The 24,950-nt window shown below is 38.4% G+C and overlaps 1 protein-coding gene across 1 annotated transcript in view; it reads right to left on the minus strand.

The window, feature by feature from the left end:
- The window catches only part of SLC9C2 (solute carrier family 9 member C2 (putative)), a 105,203-nt gene that overhangs the window by 36,447 nt on the left and 43,806 nt on the right, over window positions 1-24,950 (minus strand). The window contains exons 10-16 of the mRNA XM_045982905.1: window positions 21,370-21,451; window positions 17,905-18,071; window positions 17,196-17,300; window positions 3,709-3,806; window positions 2,641-2,760; window positions 1,072-1,270; window positions 134-322 (exon numbers count right to left, since the gene is read on the minus strand). Coding sequence (XP_045838861.1) covers window positions 134-322; window positions 1,072-1,270; window positions 2,641-2,760; window positions 3,709-3,806; window positions 17,196-17,300; window positions 17,905-18,071; window positions 21,370-21,451 — 960 coding nt within the window. The remainder of the gene's footprint in view (window positions 1-133; window positions 323-1,071; window positions 1,271-2,640; window positions 2,761-3,708; window positions 3,807-17,195; window positions 17,301-17,904; window positions 18,072-21,369; window positions 21,452-24,950) is intronic.

Consider the following 24,950-nt stretch of genomic DNA (forward strand, 5'->3'; position numbering starts at 1 on the left):
GACGTCTATAGAGACAGCATTCCAGAAAAGACAGCTCCTTCTCTTGTTTCCTTCAAAATAATGAGGTTTCTTAACACATTTAACAAACAGTGTGGGGAGAACAACAACAACGTTTGGAAGCGTGATGTTTTACCTTGACGAAAGGAATAAACCTAATTATTCTGAAATATCCCAGTATTACTGTAATCTGAATAAGAACGAAGTTGTCTGGTCTCAGTTTGACAAAGTATAAACAAAAGAGGTCAACGATTCCAAGAAGCACAATAAGAAAGTCCAAAGTATTCCAATATTGATCAAAATACTTCCTTTTCAAAATTATTATCTATTTAGAAGACAAACAGAACGTATGTTATTTCATAGGACCTATACAATGATGGGGGAGGAGATGGGTCTTCAAAATTAACATTCAATCCTCAACTACAAATGAGTTGTATTCCAAAAGTTGAGTTTTAAGTTATTCATTTAGAATTCAAAAAAAATTTTAATCTCCAACATCAAAATCATAATTTGATTCAAAATAATTCATTTATAATCTTTTATTTATTATTATTTATTAAAATAATTCATTTATAACCTATAAATGAAGTTGAAATGCTGGAAACAAGCAATTAAAAATAGCAATAAACAGAGTCATTGCAACACTGTTAATAATGAAAACAGTAATGTTGACAAATCATCTTCAAACCATTTATCCTAAAAAGCAGTTCTCATCTTATGACAAGGACCTAGCAAACCAGTTTGGATTTATTCACTTACTTGCTTTTTGCATCATTACAGAAAGTATTTGAGAGAAATAACCCTTTGTATTTTCCATCTGGATTCCCATTTCTCTTCACGTCTTTGGGATTCTCTCCACTTTTATGCTACTTATTTTACCTGATACCCAAGACCATGACTATTATACTGATTTCATTATTTAACTCAGAAAATTCAAAGAAGATTACTAAAATTCCAGGATCCTATCAACTATTACATCAAATGGCTTCTAGTATCAAATTATTTCAATATGACACAGATTCAAAGATATCTGAATTGTTCCTTTCACCGGATACATCTTATTTTAAACAGTACCTTCAGTGCTGATCGAAACACGTATAAAAATACATAATAGTAGTTTACGGATAGAAGTGCTGACACATTTAACTCTCTTGCCATTGGCCACAGATGTATTATCATAGGAGAAATGTACATTACTGTTATAACATGTCCCGCATATTCAAATTCTTCTGAAAACACTATGTGATGTACCAAAAGCAGAAATTTATTATTCCTAAGGAAAAAAGACATCAATAAAATGTTAGATCACTTTAAAAATATAACGGAGATCTGAAGTTCAACATTTGCTTTAACAAATCACTAACATTAATTTGAAGAAGAATATAAAAATATAAAATAAATAAGCAGAAACCTAAAGCATACTTTCTGTATATAATAATCATCAAAGAGAAAGATAAAAATATAGCTCTTATTAATCTATATCAGGATGGGGAGCATTTTTTAAAATCAAGGCTAATAACACAGAAGAAACAAGGCAAAGATTCATTCATCAAAAGCAAGAAGCAAATTAATACAGAGAAAAACATCAGCATCACTTAAAAGAACAGGAAAAAATACTCTATTCAGTAATTACCATGATGTATTTTTTTAAAAAAGATTTTATTTATTTGACAGAGAGAGAGATCACAAGTAGTCAAAGATGCAGGCAGAGTGAAGGGGAAGCAGGCTCCCGGCTGAGCAGAGAGCCCGATGTGGGGCTCGATCCCAGGACCCTGAGATCATGACCTGAGCCAAAGGCAGAGGCTTAACCCACTGAGCCACCCAGGTGCCCCTGTATTTTTTTTTTTTTTAATTTTCCAATCCATCCTAAGTAGAGCCTAACAAAAAGTGGTTATCTACATATATGTCAAGATCCTAGGGTTTTAATTCCTTATATTTCTCTTTAAACTTAATACATGGGGGAAAGCTAAGATATTATCAGGATTTGTTATGAAAGGTATGTCAGTGCCCACTTAAAATTTAGTAGCATGAATTTTTCTCGTATTTCTCATTTTTATATCTTTTGTTAATAGAAAAACTTGTCTTCCTGCTCTAAAAAGTATGTAAGTTCACAACTCATAATAACTTAAGTAAAACTTCACAAGTTAAGTAAATCCGTATCTTGCAATAATTTGGAAAATTGGTTACAGGTATTACTAAGGCCCTGTTGTGTTTTTCCTAGTTATGGGTATCAACAGAGCTGCCCCATGGCACTGATGAAATGGAAAGGAGAATATAGGCCATGAGTTTGGTATTTCTTTCCCCTCCCTGCTCAGTGTTATACCCAGAAGAACATGAAAGCAGTCTAGTTTGTACTATGACCCTAAGATATGGCAATTACCACTTAAAAGAGTCCAAACGTGACCAGTCTTTGCTTCTCCTTTCCTACTCACTCCCTAACAGAGGTATCAACAAAGTCGCTCAAACAGCTTAACAAAGAGAGAGATGCAAGTGCTCTGCTCCTCCCCTCACCTCTTGGTCAGTAAGAGCTGACCGTAATATTAATTAATTTTTTTAATAAGAAAACTTAATGTAAGCAATGATGACAGGGTAGGAGCGGTCTTATTTTTAGGTATATTGCTAATAAAGGTTTATAGTACTTACCCATACAGAAAAAGAGGTGCCTTATCTTTATGATATTCCAAGAGAGTTAACATGTTTTTAAACTTCATAAGCCAACTCCTAGCTCTTACATAAGTTGAAACATCATAAATACTCATGAATCTAACAGAGAAAAATATACATATATGTTAAAATAAAAATCGAGTGCTATACTTCTAGGTAATATAAAAAGGGAACTCCCTTTTATATTAAAATATATATCAAAAATGCTCTGTCCTGAACCTCTGTATCAATCTATCGACCCACTCATGGTCATGTACAGGAAAGCCCTGATGCCTGTCCCTGGAACCATTCTTGACTTGACATAAAACATAATTAAAGTTCCTCCAGACCAGTTCTTTGGGGTTCAGAATCAAGCTCCCCTTTGTCATGCCTTCCCTAGCTCCAGCCTCTCCAAGGGCCTGAAGGCCCTACCCTTCCCAAACTTTAGGAACTGATGTTAGATCTCCCAGAGAGATTATCAGACTGCTGAAATGTTGACTACCACCTGGCAGGATTTCCTGTCATTATTGCCCCCACAAACTTTGTCTTGGATCACCCATTAGCGAATGCTTGCTAGGACTATGACCGGATACAGGCATATCTCCAAGACACTTGAACTTTCCCCATCAAATTTAATTGTATCTCCCAGGACCATCAGAAGGATCAGTTCCTTCAAGCCTGGCTGCACCTGACTAATGGCAGGTTCCAGGCTTCCCTACCTACCTTATCCAGTAACTTAGTAAATATGATATAAAGAAAAGATAAATACAACAGTGTATGAAATTACATAGGTTGTTTTTCATGGTTCCCCTAGTCTCTTATCTAATTACACTATAGTCAGATCTTCCACCAGAATCTCCTAATGACACCAAAGTTATGGACCTTCAGGGGAAAAATGTAAATAAGTAAAATAAGTAGATGGATGGATGGATGGACGGATGGATAGATGGACGGAGATAGGTGAAATAAATAGATTGATCAATCTGGATATTTAACTCTCAGTTTGATTTTTTTTTTCTACCATATACCCATCTGATTCTGGAAATAACAAAGAAGTATTACACTTACTTTCCTTGGATGGGGCAATAGCTTTTGCTTGCACCAATTAATATCCGGGCTGCCTCTACACTGAGGATTCCATCATAACACTGTTTTTCAAAACTGCTCTAAACACACAATTTTAAACAAACATTAAAAAGGACCAAAAAAAAAAAAAAACCAATATATTCTGCTTTACCTTTACATAGTCCTCATTATAATTATTGAATTTATTATAGAAAAATATACTTTTACCAGAAAAATCTTGTAGCAGCAAAAAACCCCCAAATTAATTCAATTTAAATATTTACTGAATATTCATTTTTTGCAAAGTCTATCCTGGATGCAATAAAAGATACGTTTCCTAGCTTCAGAAACTCAAAATCTGTACAAGTCAAAGAGTTTTCTTCAGTAATATAAATAGCATCATAGCATCATCTTTCTGCAGCAGGATAGTGCAAAGTATTAATTCAAAGATTAACTAATCATCTCACCCTCTTAAAAAACTACCAGGAGAGAAGAGTAAATTGTGTTCTTTTTTTTCCTTTTTGCTAGGTTTATTGTGATATAATTGATATATAACATTGTGTAAGTTTAAGGTGTACAATGTGATGATTTGTACACTTGTATACATTGTAGAATGGTTACATGACAAGATTAGTTAACACATCCATTACCTCACATAATTACAACTTTTTTGTGTGTGATTTAAGATCCACTCTCTTAGCAACGATCAAGTATATAATACAGAATTGTTAGAGTCACTGTGCTGTGTATTAGAGCCCCAGAACTTATTCGTCTTATAACTTATAACAAAGCTTGTACACTTGGATTAAGATCTCCTCCACTCCCCTACCTCCCAACCCCTGGAAACCACCATTTCACTCTGTTTGTATAAGTTTGGCTTTTTTTTTTTTTTTTTTTTTTTTTTAGATTCCACACATACTTGAAATCATACAGTATTTGTCTTTCTCTGTCTGACTTTTCTTACCTAGCGTAAGGTCCTCAAATCACAGATGGTTGTTCTGTGGTTGGATAATATTCCATTAGATAGGTAGATGATAGAGAGATGATAGATAGATAGATAATAGATAACGTTTTCTTTATTCATCTATCAGGGGACACTTAGGTTTTTTCCATGTCTTTGCTATTGTGAATAATGCTGAAAGAAACACGGGAGCACATGGATCTCTTTGAGATCCTATTATCATTTCCTTCTGACATATACCAACAGGTGGGGTTGCTAGAATATATGATGGTTCTAGCTTTAATTCTTTGAGGAATGTTTATATCATATCAATTTCTGTAGTGACAGTACCAGTTTACATTCCTACCAACAGTACACAAGAGTTTCCTTTTCTCCACATCCTAGCCAACATGTACTTCCTGTGTCTGGGGGGAAAGAGTCAGTCTAACAGATGTGATGTGTTATCGCATTATACTTTTCAAGTTTTTATTGTGGTCACCTGGCAGTCATCACAGGTGCATTCCTTAATCTCCATCACCAATACGTTCACGTCCCCACCCACCTCCCACCCAGTTTGTTCTCTCCAGTTCTGTTCTTGGTTTGTCTCTATCTCTATCTTCCCTTGGCTTGTTTTGTTTCTTTTTCTTTTTTTTTTTTTTTAAAGATTTTATTTATTTATTTGACAGAGAGAGAGATCACAAGTAGGCAGAGAGGCAGGCAGAGAGAGAGGAGGAAGCAGGCTCCCTGCAGAGCAGAGAGCCCGATGCGGGACTCGATCCCAGAACCCTGAGATCATGACCTGAGCCGAAGGCAGCGGCTTAATCCACTGAGCCACCCAGGCGCCCCGCTTGTTTTGTTTCTTAAATTCCACATATGAGGGAAATCATATGGCATTTGTCTCTCTCTGACTCACTTGCTTCACTGGCATTATCCTCTCCAGTTCCATCCACATCGTTGCAACGTTGTACCAATTCTTTATCCACTCAGCAATTGATGGACACGTGGGCTGCTTCCATATCTTAGTTATTATAAATAATGCTGCTATAAACATAGGAGTGCATGTATCCCTTTAAATTAGGGGTTTTGTATTCTTTGGGTAAATACCCAGTAGTGTGTTTCCTGGGTCAGAGGGTGGTTTTATTTTAACTTTTGAGGAAACTCCATACTATTTTCCACAATGGTCACACCAGTTTGCATGCCCACCAAGAGTGTAAGAGGGTTCCCCTTTCTCCACATTCTCACCAATGCCTGTTGTTTCCTATGTTGTTGATTTTAGCCATTCTGACAGGCGTGAGGTGATATTTTTGTTGATTTGCATTTCCCTGATGATCAGTGATGATGAACATCTTTTCATGTGCCTGTTTGCCAACTGTATGTCTTAAGTTTGGATAGGTGTCTGTTATGTCTTCTGCCCATTTTTTTTTTTAAGATTTTATTTATTTATTTGACAGAGAGAGAGACACAGCGAGAGAGGGAACACAAGCAGGGGGAGTGGGAGAGGGAGAAGCAGGCTTCCCACCAAGCAGGGAGCCCAACATGGGCCTCAAACCCAGGACCCTGGGATCATGACCTGAAACAAAGTGCTTAACGACTGAGCACCCAGGCGCCCTTCTGCCCATTTTTTAATAGGATTATTTGTTTTTTGGGGTGTTGAGTTTCATAAGTTCTTTATATTGGGGCACCTGTTTGGCTGAGTGGGTTAAGACTCTGCCTTCAGCTCGGGTCATGATTTGAGGGTCCTGGAATCAAGCCCCACATTGGGCTCTCTGCTCAGTGGGGAACGTTCTTCCCTCCACCCCTGCGTGCTGCTCTGCCTACTTGTGATTTCTCTCTCTCTGTCAAATAAATAAATAAAATCTTAAAAAAAATAAGTTCTTTATATATCGTAGATATTAACTCTTTATCAGATATGTCATTTGCAATATATCTTCTTCCATCCTATAGGTTGTCATTATAGTTTTGATTAGCATTTCCCTGATGGTTAGTTATGTTGAGTACGTTTACATGTGGTTGACCACATGTCTTCTTTGGAAAAATGTCTATTCAAGTCCTCTGCCCATTTTTAATCAGATTATTTGCATTTTTTTTCTATTGACTTTTATGAGTTTCTTACATTTTTTGGATATTAACCTCTTACCTGACGTATGGTTTGCAAATAATTTCTCCCATGCTATAGGTTGCCTTATCATTTTGTCGACTATTTTACTGTCTAGAAGCTTTTTTAGTTGCAGTTGCTTCTGTTCCATGTGTCTTGGGAAATATATTTTAAAAACTGGTTGTCAAGACCTATGTCAAGTACCTTTTTCTTTATGTTTTCTTCTAAGAGTTTTATGGTTTCAGTCTTATATCTAAATCTTTAATCCATTTTGAGTTAATTTTGTAAGTGGTGTAAGATAGAGGCTCAATTTCATTCTTTTGCATGTGAATACCTAGTTTTCCCACAATTTATTGAAAACACTAACTTTTCCTCATTGATATTTTTCACTCTCCTGTCAAATATTAGTTGACCACACATGCCTGGTTTTATTTTGGGGTCTCAACTCTGTTCTGTGGGTCTATGTGTCTGTTTTTATGCCAGTACTATACTGTTTTGGTTACTATAGCTTTGCAGTATAATTTGAAATCAGGAAGTGTGATGCCTCTAGCTTTGTTCTTTCTCAAAATTGCTTTGGCTCTTCAGGTTCTTTTGTGATTTCATACACATTTTTGGATTGTTCTATTTTTGTGAAAAGGGCCACTGGCATTTTGATAGAGATTGCATTGAATCTAAAATGGCTTTAGGTAGTATGGGCATTTTAATAATAATGTTTCTGATCCATGAACATGTCTTTCCACTTACTTGTGTCTTTTTCAGTAACTTTCATCAGTGTCACATAGTTTTCAGCCTATAAATCTTTCACCCCCTTGGTTAAATTTATTTCTAAGTATTTCATTGGTTTTGATGCTATGTAAATGGGATTATTTTCTTTAATTCTTTATTACAGAATGCATTGTTAATATATTTAAATACAACTGATACATGTAAGTTGATTTTGTATTCTGCAACTTTACTGAATTTGTTAATTAGTTTTAACAGTTTTTTGGTGGACTCCTTAGGGTTTTCTCTTTTTGTAAGATTTTATTCATTTATTTGAGAGAGAGTGAGAGAGTGAGAGAGCATGAGTCGGGGGAGGTGCGAAAGGAGAGGGAGAAGCAGACTCCCTACTGAGTAGGGAGCCCCCTTCTGGGGTCCAAACCCAAGACACTGCCATCCTGGCCTGAGCCAAAGGCAGCCATTTAATCAACTGAGCCACCCACGCGCCCCCTAGGGTTTTCTATATATAAGACCATGACATTTGCAAGCAGTTTTATTCCTTCCTTTCTATTGCTCTGACTAGAACATTTAGTATGTTGAAAAGGAGTGGTAAGAGTGGACGTCCTCATCTTGTTTGTCATGTTGGAAGAAAGCTTTCAACTTTTCACCATTGAGTATAATGTTAGCTGTGGGTTTGTTGCATTATGGTCTTCATTATACTGAGGTATATTTCTTCTGTACACAATTTGCTGAGAGTTTTTATCATGAAAGGGTGTAGAGTTTTTTCTGCATCTATTGAGAAAATCATATTATTTTTATCTTTCATTCTACCAATATGGTATTTGACTGATTTGTAAGAGTCTCATGCTCTACCGACTGAGTTAGCCAGGAGCCCTTATTTGACTGACTTATAGATATTAAACCACCCTTGCATCCCAGGAATAAATCCCATTTTATCATGGTTTATAATCCCCCCCCCTTTTTTTAAAAAGATTTTATTTGACACAGAGAGAGAGAGATCACAAGTAGGTAGAGAGGCAGGTGGGGGCGGGGGTGGGGTGGGGTGGGATGGAAGCAGGCTCCTTGCTGAGCGGAAAACCAAATGCAGGGATCCATCCCAGGACCCTGAGATCACGACCTGGGCCAAAAGCAAAGGCTTAACCCACTAAGCCACCCAGGTGCTCCAGTTCATAATCCTTTTATTTTATTTTTTTTTTAAGATTTTATTTATTTATTTGACAGAGAGAGAGATCACAAGTAGGCAGAGAGGCACGCAGAGAGAGAGGAGGAAGCAGGCTCCCTGCGGAGCAGAGAGCCTGATGCGGGGCTCGATCCCAGGACCCTGAGATCACTACCTGAGCTGAAGGCAGCGGCTTAATCCACTGAGCCACCCAGGCGCCCCTCATAATCCTTTTAATGTGCTGTTGAATTTCATTTGCTATTATTGTGTTGAGAATTTTTGCATCTGTGTTTTTCAAGGGTATTGACTTTTATTTATCTTTTCTTGTAGTGTCCTTATTTGAGTTTGGGAGTGTTCCCTTCTTTCAGTTTTTTGAAAGACTTTGAGAAGGATTGGCATAAATTTCTTCTTTAAAACATTTGGTAGGGGGGTGCCTGGGTGGCTCAGTGGGTTAAGTGTCCGACTCTCGATTTTGGCTCAGGTCATGATCTCAGGGTCATGAAATTGAGCCCCGTGTCAGGCTCTAGGCTCAGCAGGGAATTTGCTTAAGATTCTCTCCCTCTCCCTCTGCCCTTCCCCCTGTTTTCTCTCTCTCTCTCTCTCTCAAATAAATAAATAAAAATCTTTTTTAAAAAAGGTTTATTAGAGGGATGCCTGAGTGGCTCAGGGGGTTAAGCCACTTCCTTCAGCTCAGGTCATGATCCTAGGGTCCTGGGATAGAGTCTCACATCTGGCTCCTTGCTCAGCAGGGAGCCTGCTTCTCTCTCTGCCTCTGCCTGCCACTTTGCCTGCTTGTGTGCACTCTCGCTCTCTCTGATAAATAAATAAATAAAATCTTTTTAAAAAATGTTTATTAGAGTTCACCAGTGAAACCATCTAGTCTTGTGCTTTTCTTTGTTGGGAGGTTTTTATTTTTTATATTATTTAAATTTGAGTTAGTTAACACAGTGTAATATTAGTTTCAGGAGTAGAATTTAGTGATTCATCAGTTGCATATAACCTCTAATGCTCATCCCAACAAATGTCCTCTTTAATGACCATCACACATTTGTCCCATCCCCTATGCACCTCCCCTCCAGCAAACCTGTTTCTCTACAGTTAGAAGTCTTTTATGGTTGCCTCCCTATCTGTTCTTATTTTTCCTTCCCTTCCTCTATGTTCATCTGTTTGGTTTCTTAAATTCCACATATGAGTGAAATCATATAGTTGTCTTTCTCTGACTGACTTATTTCACTCAGCATAATACACTCTAGCACCATCCACATCATTGCAAAGGGCAAGATTTCATTCTTTTTGATGGCTGAGTAATATTCCATTGTATATGTATATACATTTTCTTTATCCATTCATCGGTTGATGGACATTGGGGCTCTTTCCATAATTTGGCTATTGTGGACATTGGTGCTATAAATACTGGGGTGCATGTACCCCTTCAAATCAACATTTTTGTATTCTTTGGGTAAATACCTAGTAGTTCAATTGCTGGGTCATAGGGTAGTTCTATTTTTAACTTTTTGAGGAACTTCCATACTGTTTTCCAGATGGCTGTACCAGTTTGCAGTCCCACCAACTGTGCAAAAGAGTTCCTCTTCCTCCACATCCTCACCAACATCTGTTGTTTTCTGAGTTGTTAATTTTTAGTCTTTCTGACAGGTGTGAGGTAGTATCTCATTGTGATTTTGATTTGTATTTCCCTGATGATGTGTGAAGTTGAGCATTTTTTCATGTGTCTGTTAGCCATCTGTATGTCTTCTTTGGAGAAATGTCTGTTCACCTCTTCTGCCCATTTCTTAACTGGATCATTTATTGGGGAGGGTGTTGATTTTGATAATTTTTTTTTAAGATTTTATTTATTTGTCAGAGAGAGAGAGCGCGAGATTGTGAGCACAAGCAGGGAGAGCCGCAGGCAGTGGGAGAAGCAGGCTCCCTGCTGAGCAAGGAGGCTGATGCTGGACTCGATTCCAGGACACTGGGATTATGACCTGAGCCAAAGGCAGATGCCTTAACTGACTGAGCCACCTGGGTGTCCCGATTTTGATGAATTCTTTATAGATTTTGGATACTAACCCTTTATCAGATATGTCATTTGCAAATGTCTCCTTCCATTCTGTCAGTTGCCTTTTGGTTTTGTTGCTTATTTCCTTCACTGTGCAGAAACCTTTTATCTTGATGAAGTCCCAATAGTTCATTTTTGCTTTTGTTTCCCTTGCTTCTGATGATGTGTCTAGTAAGAAGTTGCTACAGCCAAAGTCAAAGAGATTTCTGCTTGTGTTCTCCTTCAGGATCTTGATAGTTTCTTGTCTCACATTTAGGTCTTTCATACATTTTGAAGTTATTTTTGTGTATGGTGTAAAAAAGTGGCCCAGTTTTGTTCTTTTGCATGTTGCTGTCCAGTTTTCCCCAAACCATTTGTTGAAGACACTGTATTTTCTCCATTGGATATTCTTTTCTGCTTCGTCAAAGATTGGCTGACCATAGAGTCGTGGGTCCATTTCTGGGTTCAGTATTCTGCTCCCTTGTCTATGTGCCTGTTTTGTGCCAGTACCATACTGTCTTGATGATTACAGCTTTGTAATAGAGCTTGAAGTCTGGGATTGTGATACCTCCAGCTTTGCTTTTCTTTCTCAACATTATTTTGGCTATCTGGAGCCTTTTGTAGTTCCATACAAATTTTAGGATTGTTTGTTTTAGTTCTGTAAAAAATGCTAGTGTTATTTTGATTGGGATTGCCCAGAATGTGTAGATTGCTTTGGGTAGGAGAGACATTTTAACAATGTTCTTCCAACCCATGAGCATGGAATACTTTTCCATTTCTTTGTGTCTTCCTCAATTTCTTTCATAAGTTTTCTATAGTTTTCAGAGTACAGATCTTTTCCCTCTTTGGTTGGGTTTATTCCTAGGTATCTTATTTTTTTTTTTGTGCAATTATAAATGGGATTGATTTCTTGATTTCTCCTTCTGCTATTTCATTATTTGTGCATAGAAAGACAACAGATTTCTGTACATTGATTTTATAGCCTGTGACTTTGCTGAATTCATGTATCGCTTTTAGCAATTCTTTGGTGGAGACTTTCAGGTTTTCTACATAGAGTTTCATGTCATCTGGAAAGACTGAAAGTTTGACTTCTTCCTTGCCAATTTGGGTGACTGTAATTTTTTTTTTTTTTTTTTTTTTTTTTTTTTTTTGGTCTGATTGCTGAGGCAAGGACTTCCAGTACTATGTTGAACAACAGTGGTGAGAGAGGACATCCCTGTCATGTTCCTGACCTTAGGGGAAAAGCTCTCAGTTTTTCCCCATTAAGTATGATATTAGCTGTGGGTCTTCTGTATATGGCCTTTATGATGTTGAGGTATATTTCTTCTATCCTTACTTTCTTCAGGGTTTTTATCAAGAAAGGACACTGTAGGGGCATCTGGGTGGCTCAATCAGTTAAGCATCTGCCTTCAGCTCAGGTCATGATCTCAGGGTCTTTGTATTGAGCCCCACATATGGCTCTCTGCTCAGTGGGGTGCCTGGTTCTCCCTCTCCTTCTGCTGTTCCCCCATCCCTTCTTGTGCTCTCTCTCTCTCAAATAAAAAAGATTTTTTTAAAAGAAGAAAGGGCACCTGGGTGGCTCAGTCATTAAGTGTCCAGGGTCCTGGGATCCAACCCCACATCCAGCTCCATTTGGCAGGACCTGTTCTTCCCTCTCCCACTCCTCCTGCTTGCGTTCCCTCTCTTGCTGTCTCTCTCTCTGACAAATAAATAATTTTTTTTTTAAAATAAGTAAAAACAAAAATGAAAGTATGCTGTATTTTGTCAAATGTTTTTTTCTGCATCTATTAAGAGGATTGTGGGAGGTTTTTGTTATTAATTCAATCTCCTTACTTATTATTGGTCAGCTGAGATTTTCTACTTTTTTTTTTTTAAGATTTTATTTATTTATTTGAAAGAGAGAGAGATCACAAGTAGGCAGAGAGGCAGGCAGAGAGAGAGGAAGGGAAGCAGGCTCCCTGCGGAGCAGAGAGCCCGATGCGGGGCTCCATTCCAGGACCCTGAGATCATGACCTGAGCCGAAGGCAGCGGCTTAATCCACTGAGCCACCCAGGCGCCCTGAGATTTTCTACTTTTTAATGATTCAGTCTTGGTAGACTCTAAATTTCTAGGAATTTATCTATTTCATCTAGGTTATCTAGTTCCTTGGCTTATAACTCTTCATAGTAACCTCTTACAATCATTTCTATTTCCGTGATGTCAGTTTGTATTGTCTCTACTTTTTTATAATTTTGAGTTCTCATTCTTTATTGGTTATTCTAGTTAAGTTTTGGCAATTTTGCTTATACTTCCAAAAGCCAACTCTTAGTTTCATTAATTTTTTCCCCATTACCTTTCTAGTCTTTATTTCATTTATTTATACTTGAAGATTTATTATTTCCTTCTTTCTATTAACTTTAGCCCCATGAAAATGGGCCCAAAGAACAAACTGTTATTTTTCCTAATTTCTTGATGTGTGATGTTAGGTTATTTTAGGTCTTCCTTTTTTCTTAATGTAGGCATTCGTCACTATAAATTTCCTACTTAAAACTGCTTTTCCAGTATCCTGTAAGTTTTGATACATTGTGATTGTGTTTTCATTTTCATTTGTCAAGATATTTTCTGACTTCCCTTTTGATTTCTTCCTTGACCCATTGGTTGTTCAGGAGTGTGTTGTCTAATTTCCATGCATTTGTGAATTTTTCAGTTTTCTTCCTGTTATTGATTTCTAGTTTTACACTTTTTTTGCCACTTTATACCACTGATTTCTAGTTTTATGCCATCTTTATAATGATATAAATAAAAATATTTTTTTAAGATTTTATTTATTTATTTGACAGAGAGAGATCACCAGTAGGCAGAGAGGCAGGCAGAGAGAGAGGAGGAACAGGCTCCCTGCTGAGTAGAGAGCCAGACAAGTAGAGAGCCAGATGCGGGACTCGATCCCAGGACCCTGAGATCATGACCTGAGCCAAAGGCAGAGGCTTAACCCACTGAGCCACCCAGGCACCCCAAGAAAAAGATTCTTGATATAATTTCAACCTTCTTAGATTTGATAGCTTGCTTTGTGACCCAGCATATGATCTATCGTGGAGAATGTCCCATGTGAACTTGAGAACAATATGTATTTTGGTGTATTGAATGGAATGTTTTATATATATCTGTCAGTCTATTTGATCTGTAAGTATTATTCAGATCCACTGTTTCCCTGTTAAATTTCTGTTCCTATTATCTAGCCAGTGTTGAAAGTGGGATGTTGAAGGTCTAAAAAATAAATAAATAAATCTTTAAATATATGTATGTAAACTGTGAAAATACACATTAATCACATTAACAAGACAATTGGAAATTTGATCATTGAGTTGATATTTGATTAAGGAACTATTATTATCAAGGAACTATTATTAATTTCTAGGTACAATATTAATATTTTACTATGTTTTTTAAAAGGCTTTAAAATTTTGAGATACATACTGAAGTATTTACAGATGAAATAATATGATATCTGGGACTTGTACTAAATTAATATGGAAGGTAGAGTAGTAAATGAGGCTGCTGATGAGGCAGGGTTAGTCATATTGGTTTTTAAGGCTGGGTGATGGGTACATAGGCATTTATTATAGTATTATATCTATTTTTGTATATGTTGAATATTCTTCATAGTAAGTTTTAAAATACAATTTTAAAAAATGGACTCTGGGCATAATGAATATATGGGCATATTTTTGTGTATTTGTAATATTGAATAAAATGTGTTCTATTAGACTATAACCCCAATTTAAAGTGTGCAATTTGATAAGTGGATTTAAACTTGATTTTACCTAGTAATCATATGTTAATATGTTATATAATATATAATTATTATTTTAAATATGTGATATAATTTTAATGTTATGTAATATATAATTATATACAAATATACTTATTTAAAATATAATATTCCTTATATTGAAACATTTAGTCTTAAATCTTAAATGTTTTAAGAGAATTTTTGATTCATTAGTTTTATTTTAATGTATTAGATTTCCAAGAGTTAAATCATCTTTGCAGATGATATGATAATATATGTGGAAAACCCAAAAACTCCACTCCGAAGACTCCACTCCAAATCTGCTAGAACTTGTATAGGAATTCAGTAAAGTGTCAGGATATAAAATCAATGCACAGAAATCAGTTGCACTTCTTTACACCAACAACAAGACAGAAGAAAGAGAAATTACGAGTCAATCCCATTTACAATTGCACCTAAAACCGTAAGATACCTAGGAATAAACCTAACCAAAGAGGCAAAGTATTTATACCAGAAAACTATAAAGTACTCATGAAAGAAATTGAGGAAGACACAAAGAAATGGAAAAACATTCCATGCTCATGGATTGGAAGAAGAAATATTGTGAAAATGTCCATGCTACCTAAAGCAATCTATACATTTAATGCAATCCCTATCAAAATACCATCCATTTTTTTCAAAGAAATGGAACAAATAATCCCAAAATTTATATGGAACCAGAAAAGACCTCGAATGGCCAAAGGAATATTAAAAAAGAAAGCCAAAGTTGGTGGCATCACAATTCCAGACTTCAAGCTCTATTACAAAGCTGTCATCATCAAGACAGTATGGTACTGTCACAAAAACAGACACATAGATCAATGGAACAGAATAGAGAGCCCAGAAATAGACCCTCAACTCTATGGTCAACTAATCTTCGACAAAGCAGGAAAAAATGTCCAGTGGAAAAAAGACAGCCACTTCAACAAATGGTGTTGGAAAATTGGACAGCCACATGCAGAAAAATGAAATTGGACCATTTCCTTACACATGAAAATAGACTCAAAATGGATGAAGGACCTCAATGTGAGAAAGGAACCCATCAAAATCCTTGAGGAGAACATGGCAGAAACCTCTTCGACCTCAGCCACAGCAACTTCTTCCTAGGAACATCACCAAAGGCAAGGGAAACAAGGGCAAAACTGAATTATTAGGACTTCATCAAGATCAAAAGCTTTTGCACAGCAAAGGAAACAGTTAACAAAACCAAAAGACACTGACAGGATGGGAGAAGATATTTGCAAACAACATATCAGATAAAGGGCTAGTATCCAAAATCTATAAAGAGCTTAGCAAACTCAACACCCAAAGAACAAATAATCCAATCAAGAAATGGGCAGAGGACATGAACAGACATTTCTGCAAAGAAGACATCCAGATGGCCAACAGACACATGAAAAAATGCTCTACATCACTCTGCATCAGGGAAATACAAATCAAAACCACAATGAGATACCACCTCACACCAGTCAGAATGGCTAAAATTAACAAGTCAGGAAATGACAGATGCTGGTGAGGATGCAGAGAAAGGGGAACCCTCCTCCACTGTTGGTGGGAATCCTGGTGCAACCACTCTGGAAAACAGCATGGAGGTTCCTCAGAAAGTTGAAAATAGAGCTACCCTATGACCCAGCAATTGCACTACTGGGTATTTACCCTAAAGATAGAAACATAGTGATCCGAAGGGGCACGTGCACCTGAATGTTTATAGCAGCAATGTCCACAATAGCCAAACTATGGAAAGAACCTAGATGTCCATCAGCAGATGAATGGATAAAGAAGATGTGTTTTATATATATATATAAATATATAAATATAAATATATATATATATATATATACATACATAATGGAATACTATGCAGCCATCAAAAGAAATGAAATCTTGCCATTTGCGACGATGTGGATGGAACTAGAGGGTATTATGCTTAGCGAAATAAGTCAGTTGGAGAAAGACAACTATCATATGATCTCCCTGATATGAGGAAGTGGAGACACAACATGGGGGTTTGGGTGGTGGTAGGAAAAGAATAAATGAAACAAGATGGAATCGGGAGCGAGACAAACCATAAGAGACTCTTTATCTCACAAAACAAACCAAGAGTTGCTGGGGACGGGGGTCAGGGAGGGTGGTGGGGTTATGGACATTGGGGAGGGTATGTGCTATGGTGAGTGCTGTGGAGTGTGTAAACCTGGTGATTCACAGACCTGTACCCCTGGGGCTAAAAATACATTATATGTTTATAAAGAAATAAAAAAATTACAAAATTAAAAAAAATAAGGTGACTTGAACTTAAAGCTCAAGACATTTATTGTTATTTTTTAACTTTAATAACAATAATTATTTAATTATTTAATATTTAATATTAATAATTATTAATAACCTTAATAACAATAGGCTATCAAAAGGTGAAAACACTTTTTTCCAATCACCTGAAAGCCTTATTTAAGAAATAAGAGCATTGGGGCGCCTGGGTGGCTCAGTGGGTTAAGCCGCTGCCTTCGGCTCAGGTCATGGTCTCGGGGTCCTGGGATTGAGTCCCGCATCGGGCTCTCTGCTCAGCAGAGAGCCTGCTTCCCTCTCTCTCTCTGTGCCTGCCTCTCTATCTACTAGTGATCTCTCTGTGTTAAATAAATAAATAAAAATCTTAAAAAAAAAAAAAGAAAAGAAATAAGAGCATTGCAAGAATTAAAAATAAATAAATAAAAAGTAGATTATGTGAACTGTACCAACCATTTGGATTATAGCGACATGCAATCTGGCTTCTTCTATTAAAACTTCTTCTGTTGGGGATTCCTCCTCCTCTTTGTTATCAGGTGAAACATAATAAGGATCAGACTAAGTTTAAAAACATAATTAGATTAAATTAAAAACAAGCTAAAATGTATAGGAGCTGCCAAACACTTCACTCAACAAAGATTCAAATAACTCAGATCAGAACTGCTATCATGAAGGGATACATATAACTGGGTTCACTCTCTGTATGAAAAATGTGGCTTTTAACTGCGGTAAAGTAACAATTCATTTGGGAGATTTGCACGTCAGATTCTCCCCCAAACCTGCCTATGCTTGACTGCTCTCTGAAGCAACCTGTGTTCTCTGCTTTTTATAATAACATGAGGACAGATCGCTCAGCTCCTCAAATGGTTGGAAGCATCGGCTTGCCAGAGGGCCATTCATAGTTACTAAATTAGCCAGTGTGTAAAAATACCAATTCTCTTCTATTTGACAAATAAACCTAGATAGCTAAGACCTTCTCTTTAGAGAGAATTCAAAGTCTTTTCACCAAGATAGCAAAGCTAGTAAATATATCCCCCCGTCCTCAGTTTTCTGACATTTCATTTGCAGGATCAAATTTCTTTATGATAAGAGAGGCAAGAGAGGCAGACCCAGGAGAGAAGAAGGACTATTTGGGGGGGGGGGGGGGCAGGTATCAACTTACAGGAAAGTTGTATTCAATCTTTGTTTTTTCTTCTACTAAGGTCCAATTAACATTTGTCAAAATTTTTTCTGTTTTGAATAGTGTGATTGTGTTCTGTATTATCTCTTGAATGTGCTTAATGGCATTTTGCATGGCCATTTGCCTTGGGAGGGAAATAGCACACAAACCTGTGACCAAAAAAAAAAAGCAAGTGTCTTAATAGAATATAGTGAAGACTGCAAGAAGAGGCAAAATCCTGCAAGGTGGAGTGAAATCTTGTTGCTGTAGTGCATCACCTGCACAGCCAAACCATAGTGCTTAGAGCAAGGACAACCTTTGGTCCAAAGCCTTCCAGAAAATTACCCAACTCTTTCTTCTGGCTGCGGAGCTCAACTTTATCTGACTCGGCTACTAAGGAATGCTTTATTAGTTTCCTTCCATTCCCGTTAGCGGGAGATGTGACTTGTTACTTCAAGGTCCCCAATCAGTATTTCTCGAAGTATAAGAAACTATTCATGTCTTCTACAGGTAGGAAGGCTGCCTATTAATCTGTGCAAATTCCCTGGCCCACCTCATACCTAGAGAATCAGACTGGCCTTGGAATTGGCAACTGAACAATTCTCCAACTGATTCTTATAAAAATTTTAAAATTAAAAAAATTTTAAATAAAAAGGTCACCGCAATAGAGATCCCTCAAATTTAGTATATCTGTTTCCTGGCCAGCAAATCTATGTGCTCCAAAAATTGTAGCCATTTGTATTTTCTTGAGGTATGAATTTGAAGTTACAGCTGTGAGGCTCACTCACTGAAAAGAATTAATTTTTTTTTTTTGGAATATTCTATTTATTCATTCCACAGAGAGAGAGAGCACAAGCGGGGCAAGTGGCAGGCAGAGGGAGAGGGAGAAGCAGACTCCCTACTAAGCAGGGAGCTTGATGCAGGACTTGATTCCAGGACCCCAAAATCATGACCTGAGCCAAAGGTAGATGCTTAACTGAAAGAGCCACCCAGGTGCCCCCCAAAAGAATTTAATTAGTGAGTGAAATTGGTCTGCTCACTTGGAATTACATCTCAATAAAATTGTTCGCTCTTCATCATTGCGCATGAATGGTCTCATAGAGAGTTAAAATGAGTTCTAAATGTTTAGCTTAACTTTACTGTATTCTCCATGGGACACTGTGTGTAATGATGGTATCTGAAATTTTCGGGATTCCCAAGGTCTGGAAACACATCCCTCTTGATTCATTACAGTCCAGAGCAAGCATGCATTTGACTCTAGGCTGACGTTAGAAGTTGTCAGCTTTAGATTCAAAATTCCCATGACTGAGACCACACAGGAAGAAATTTTTCTCTTTTTTGGGGGAAACATGAGTGTATGTGGACCACTTGGTGGCACCAATACATTTGAGTGAACTCCCTGTGTTTAGATGATCCTGGAAGAGTATGAGGAGGGAACCTCTTAAAGCCATAGACTAGACGGAAGCAGTTAGTTTGAAACTCCTACCGATAAAACTCAACTCTGTCAAGTATTAAATGTGTGCCATGTAGTATTTCTAGAAAGGATGAGTATGGATTCTGAGAGGAGAAAGACCATTATCATATACTTCTGTTTTATAATGAAAATTTTTGAGGTTTAGCTACTACAATAAAAAAAATTTGAAGGGGGGTGGAGGCGCCTGGGGGGCTCAGTTTGTCAAGCATCCAACTCTTGATTTTAGCTCAGGTTATGATCTCGGGATCTTGAGATGGAGCCCCACACAGGCCCCATGCTGAGTGTGAAGCCTCCTTGGGATTCTCTCTCCCTCTTCCTCTCTCACACACACACTCTCTCTCTCCTATTTTTAATTATATTAAAATGAAATTTTAAATAATAAAATTTTTAAAAATTTTGTAAGGGAGGAAAAAGAGAAGAAAAAATATTGCCATGACAGCCTTGACATGTCAGAATAAGAGGAATCACAGGAAAGAAGGATGGGAGAAATCCAGATGTTACATCCTAAGCAAAGAGAATGGAGTGGGTCTGGACCCCTGGGGGTCAAAGGAATTGATGGAAGGGAGGTGTGAGAAAGTCTTCAAAGATCAAATTAACTTCCCTCGTGCTCCAGTGTGGGCTTTTGCTGACAAAGCATACCTTTACTGAGAATGAGAACAAATCCCTAACTGGGGGAAAAGGAGAGCTACCAAAAGTCTGCCCCATTTACGAGTTCAGCTTACATATTGGGGCCCTTGGGTTTGAGGTGGGCAGTAACAGGAAGTTCTGCTAGAGTTTTTGTGGGGTTCAGTTTTACAAAAGGACATGACTGTGAAAAGACACAAGCAGAGGTGATGTCTCTCACGGGTAGGATAGGTAAATTCACCAGGCTATTTCCTCGTCTAGAACTCTCCTTCAATATCATCCTTCCATTGCCTCTCATTAGTTCCAGGCTTTCCAAGAAACTTCCTGATTACTAGTTTTGTTTATCAAGGAAATTGGTATTTAGAGGTAAATACCATGAATAATGATCACAATTATTTCAGACATAGAAATAAGTCATCTTATTATAAATTAATAAATTGATTTAATGCTTTTTCCATATTTTCCTGTGAGTGCAGCATATGTGAATCTCCAGCAGTTTGATCAATTCCCTGAGAAAATCAGGCACCAGCATAGCTAAGACCAGGCCATGGGATACTGAATGATACTAAGGCCCTATTCTAAGACTTGGTGTAATCGCACCTCACCTTCTCCATCCCCAGTTGACTATACTGCCACCAATAACCTTATCCTAGATTTCTCTATTGACCATGTGTCTCTGTGTGATTTAATCATATTTATGCATTTTACTATAAATGGCCTCAAATGTCTTCTGGAAACAAGCCACTGTAGCACAGTCTACTGACTGTCTCCCAATAACCATTTTCCCCTTCTTCTTTTACCAACTGAATTTCCAAGTTTGGGCTAAGCACATGGTCAGCCAGACAGGGATAATATTTCACAGCTTCTATTACCCATGAATGACTATGTGACCAAATTCTGGCCAATGGAATGTGAGTGGTCATGATGCATACAATTTCTAGATTCTGCCCTTAAAAGGAAATGGCTTACCCTCCATTGCCACCTATCTCCTCATTTCCCTGTCTAGTCGGTTGGATTGAAGATATAGTGGTAGTTAGAGCCAACTTCTACCCTGCAGACAAGAACAACACCCCGGGGAATGGAGGAGAAACAAAAGAGAAGCAGAACCATCCCACTCTTTTGTACATTTAGGTAGGGGGTGGGGGGAGAAAGTCCTCTATCTTGTTTAAGCCACTGTGAATGTGGTTTCTGTTAAACTGGCTGAAACAATACCCCTAATGAATACAGCATCAATAAGTAATAAGTGAATGAAAATGAATGATTTCATAGTCAATTCCTTGAACTTCATAAGAAATGTCCTCATGACCCCCAACAATAACCTATTTGCATTATTTTCCCCAGTTAATTAATGAAAGACAGATTTACTTTACCTAATGTCCTGGCTGAATGAGTCATCATGTACGAATTTATTCCGATAGTCAATAGTGATATTACCTGTACATACAATATAAACTAAAAAACAAAACACACAAGTAGTTAGAACCAAAAAATGAATAAGTTCTCCAAAGGGCATCATTGTTCAACTAACCAACATTAACAAAATTCTATGTTAATCCACATTTTTAATCCTACTTCTGAGAAGTAAATTGAGGCAAAAGGGTTGTTTTGTAGACACTGAATATTTTAATACACTGGAGGAGAAATTAGTTTTCAATGTGAATGAGAAAAGAGCCTATAATTTCTGGGAGGGATAAGAACACTGATCAAAGAGCTCTCCACCGTTGCTGCTTGCTGTAGCAGCCTTGCAAAGCCAGCAAGGTGGTAGACATCACAGACACAGCTCTGGAGCCTGCAGGGCCGGGGGGCGGGGGGGGTGTCCCAGCAACCGCAGGCAATGGTGACACAGCAGGGAGGGGAAAGGGTATCTGCCACCAGCATTTACTATACAGCTCCTCAGGAGGCTCTGAAGGAACCTGCAGGAACCATGGTGGAGTCTGGAGAGGTACCGTGCAGAAGCAAACATACAATCTCTTTCGCAGGTCTTAGCTCTGCCCCTATTTGCCCTTCACTGGAAACTGGAGTTAATAGTAGTATGTCTTTTGGAGAGTGGGTCCCAAATTTGACTAACAACACTAAACACCTGAAGTACATCTAAAAGATACCCACTTCCAGGTTTCTTCCCTGAAGGTTCTGACTGTGCAGGTAGGGAGTGGTGCTAAAGGGATTGGTGTAACATCAGATAGATTTGGGAAATACTGTAAATGATATTCCAATGTTAGCATTCCATTGACTTGGATTTAGGCTGATTCCTTGCACAAAAGATAATTGAAGGAGCTCAGATGTTTGTTGTGATACTTTTCCTTTGGGGCATGAAAGGACCCTAAATCTCTACAAAACCTGGTTTTGTTTGAACAAACTACAAAAACTGGTTAGTTTGAACTCCAAATTCCCACATGATACCTATGGATAAGAAGTGCAGATCCTCAGGAAAGACTGTAAGGAATATAATACTCCATTTAAAGAAGAACTTCTTCCTTTAGGAGTTAGGGCACCCGAGTTCTTCCCTTAACATGCTATTCTCTTTGTTTTGATGTCTCTACAGGCAAGATGGAGAGGGTGATAACTGATCCCCCAAAGAAATTTTTTTAAATACTGTACTGCTGGAGTTCTTCTGGAACAGGAGCAAAACAACAAAGAGAAAACCCTGAGCTGGAAATCAGCCAATATCAAGAAACCCTGTACATCTACCTGTAGATTAAATTTCCTTGGGAGGTGGGCAGGTGTTCTTAATTCACATTATTCAAGTGGCTTTTCTCCCTCTAGCAGCAGGTTTGGAATTCATCTGACTGGGAGGTGGTTGGGGATGTCCTGGGGATTTCTAGCAACTTTTATCAACTTCTCCAGCTAGCTCCCACCATTGTCACAAATGACGAGGGGCCCTAACACTGTCAGCAGATGCACTGGGCTCTTTGGATCTTCCCTAGAGTCTCGGTACCACAGACACTGCCACCAGCAGATTGTCCAGAAATCCACCAGCTAGCCTATGGAGAAAAGGCTTTGAGGGAGAGTAATATTAATTGAGCATTTGCTAAGTGGCAGGTATTGTACTAAGTATCATCTCAATCTTCAACTGGAAATCGAGGTTCTACAAATCTGGGAAACTTGCCCAAGGTCACCCAGCCTGTGATGGTAGAACCAGGATTCAATCTCGAGTCTATCTGATTCCCACACCATTAACCACTTCTTGACTGTTGGTCCCTTTCATACTGTCAACATAAACTTTCCTCTGAAAGTTCCTTTCTACTTAAAAGAACGCATTTTTCATATCTAATTTTAAAAATGGTTAACTTTGGTGGTGCCTGGGTGGCTCAGTCAGTTAAACGGTTGCCTTTGGCTCAGGTCATGATCCCAGGGTCTTGGGATCAAGTCCCACATTGGGCTTCCTGCTCAGTGGAGAGCCTACTTTTCCCTCTCCCTCTGCCTGCCACTTTGCCTACTTGGGCTCTCTATCTCTCTGTCAAATAAATAAATAAATAAATAATCTTTAAAAAAATGTTTAACTTTGGGAGAAGGAAGAGGAGATGATGAAGGAGTAAGGAGGACCCTAGGCTCATCTTGTCCCCATAAACATAACTAGATAACTATCAACTCATTCTAAATACCCCCAGAAACCCACCTGAAGACTGACAGAACAAACTCCACAACTAAAGGAAGAGAAGAAACCACATCAAGGAAGGTAGGAAGTACAGAGAGGTGGTTTGGGGAAGAGACAGATCGCAAGTGCTGTGGAAGGGAGGGAGTCCTGGTCACCGAGAAAGGTGAGAGAGAGGCACACAGGGGAATGCACAAGGAGAACACTTCCCTAAAGCCACTGGCTGGGAAAACAAGAGGGGTTGGTTTTTGTGAGTTTTTGCAACCAGTGGGACTTAGAGACAAGTTTTAAAGGCCAGCCGGCTTGGCTGGGATAGAGCCCTGAGGAACCTGCCCTACTCCTGGAGAGAAGGCAGACAAATAACCTGGGGGCAGGTGGCATGGAAATAGCATCTGAAGAATGCCTGGGGCACACAGCAAAGAGATAATTCACTCCTCTTGGAGCATGTACCTGAGAGGTAGGATTCTTACCTCTCTCTGGAGACAAAGGAGCCAGCAGGTGCCATTTCCTTCTCCTGCCCTTCAGCATAAACACATAGCCACCTTCAGGAGGCAGCACAGTGCCCACAGTGGCTGCCTAAAATGCTTATACCAAGTCCAACCTCCCCTGTTCTCTGGAATACCTGCCCTCTGTCAAGCTTGCCTCTGTCCCAACATGGCCAGCTCCTTCCCCAGAAGGCCAGCAGAAATCCCTGCCCATACCATATCTCCTGACCAGCGTTCTGCTGGACTTCAGTTCTAGTAGAAGTAGTATCAGGCCTCTTTTATCAAGCAGACCAGAGCACACCTAGTTAAAACTCACCACACTCTGGCCAAGGACCAAACAGTGCCCCCTGCAGGCAAGGAGAGTGTCTGCTGACACCTCTTCCCCTGCAGGCAAGGAGAGTGTCTGCTGACACCTGGCCTGAGGATACAGCAGTCAAACACAACAGCAGAGTGCACACAGCACGTCTCAGACACTCTCTCTGAAGTGCCAGGCCCTAAACACTCTATGACCTCTTCTTCATAAAGCCATTACTTTCAGAAGCAGGAAACATAACTGGCTTTTCTAACATGCAGAAGAAAGCAGAGACTTAGACAAATGCCCAGATGGAGGAATCCATCCCACATGAAAGAACAAGATAAGGTCACAGCTAGAGATCTAAGCAAAACAGATATAAGTAACGTGCCTGATAGAGAATTTAAAGCAACAATCATAAAGTGCTCACTGGGCTTGGGAAAAGAATAGAAGGTTTCAAGGAGACTCTTACCACAGAGATAATAGAATTTAAAAAGTATCTGTCAGAAATGAAAATGCAGTAATTGACATTGGAAACAGCCTTGAGGCAATGAACACAAGGCTGAAAGAAGCAGAGGAATA

Source organism: Meles meles, chromosome 17 (assembly GCF_922984935.1).
Source record: "Meles meles chromosome 17, mMelMel3.1 paternal haplotype, whole genome shotgun sequence".
Lineage (NCBI taxonomy): Eukaryota > Metazoa > Chordata > Mammalia > Carnivora > Mustelidae > Meles > Meles meles.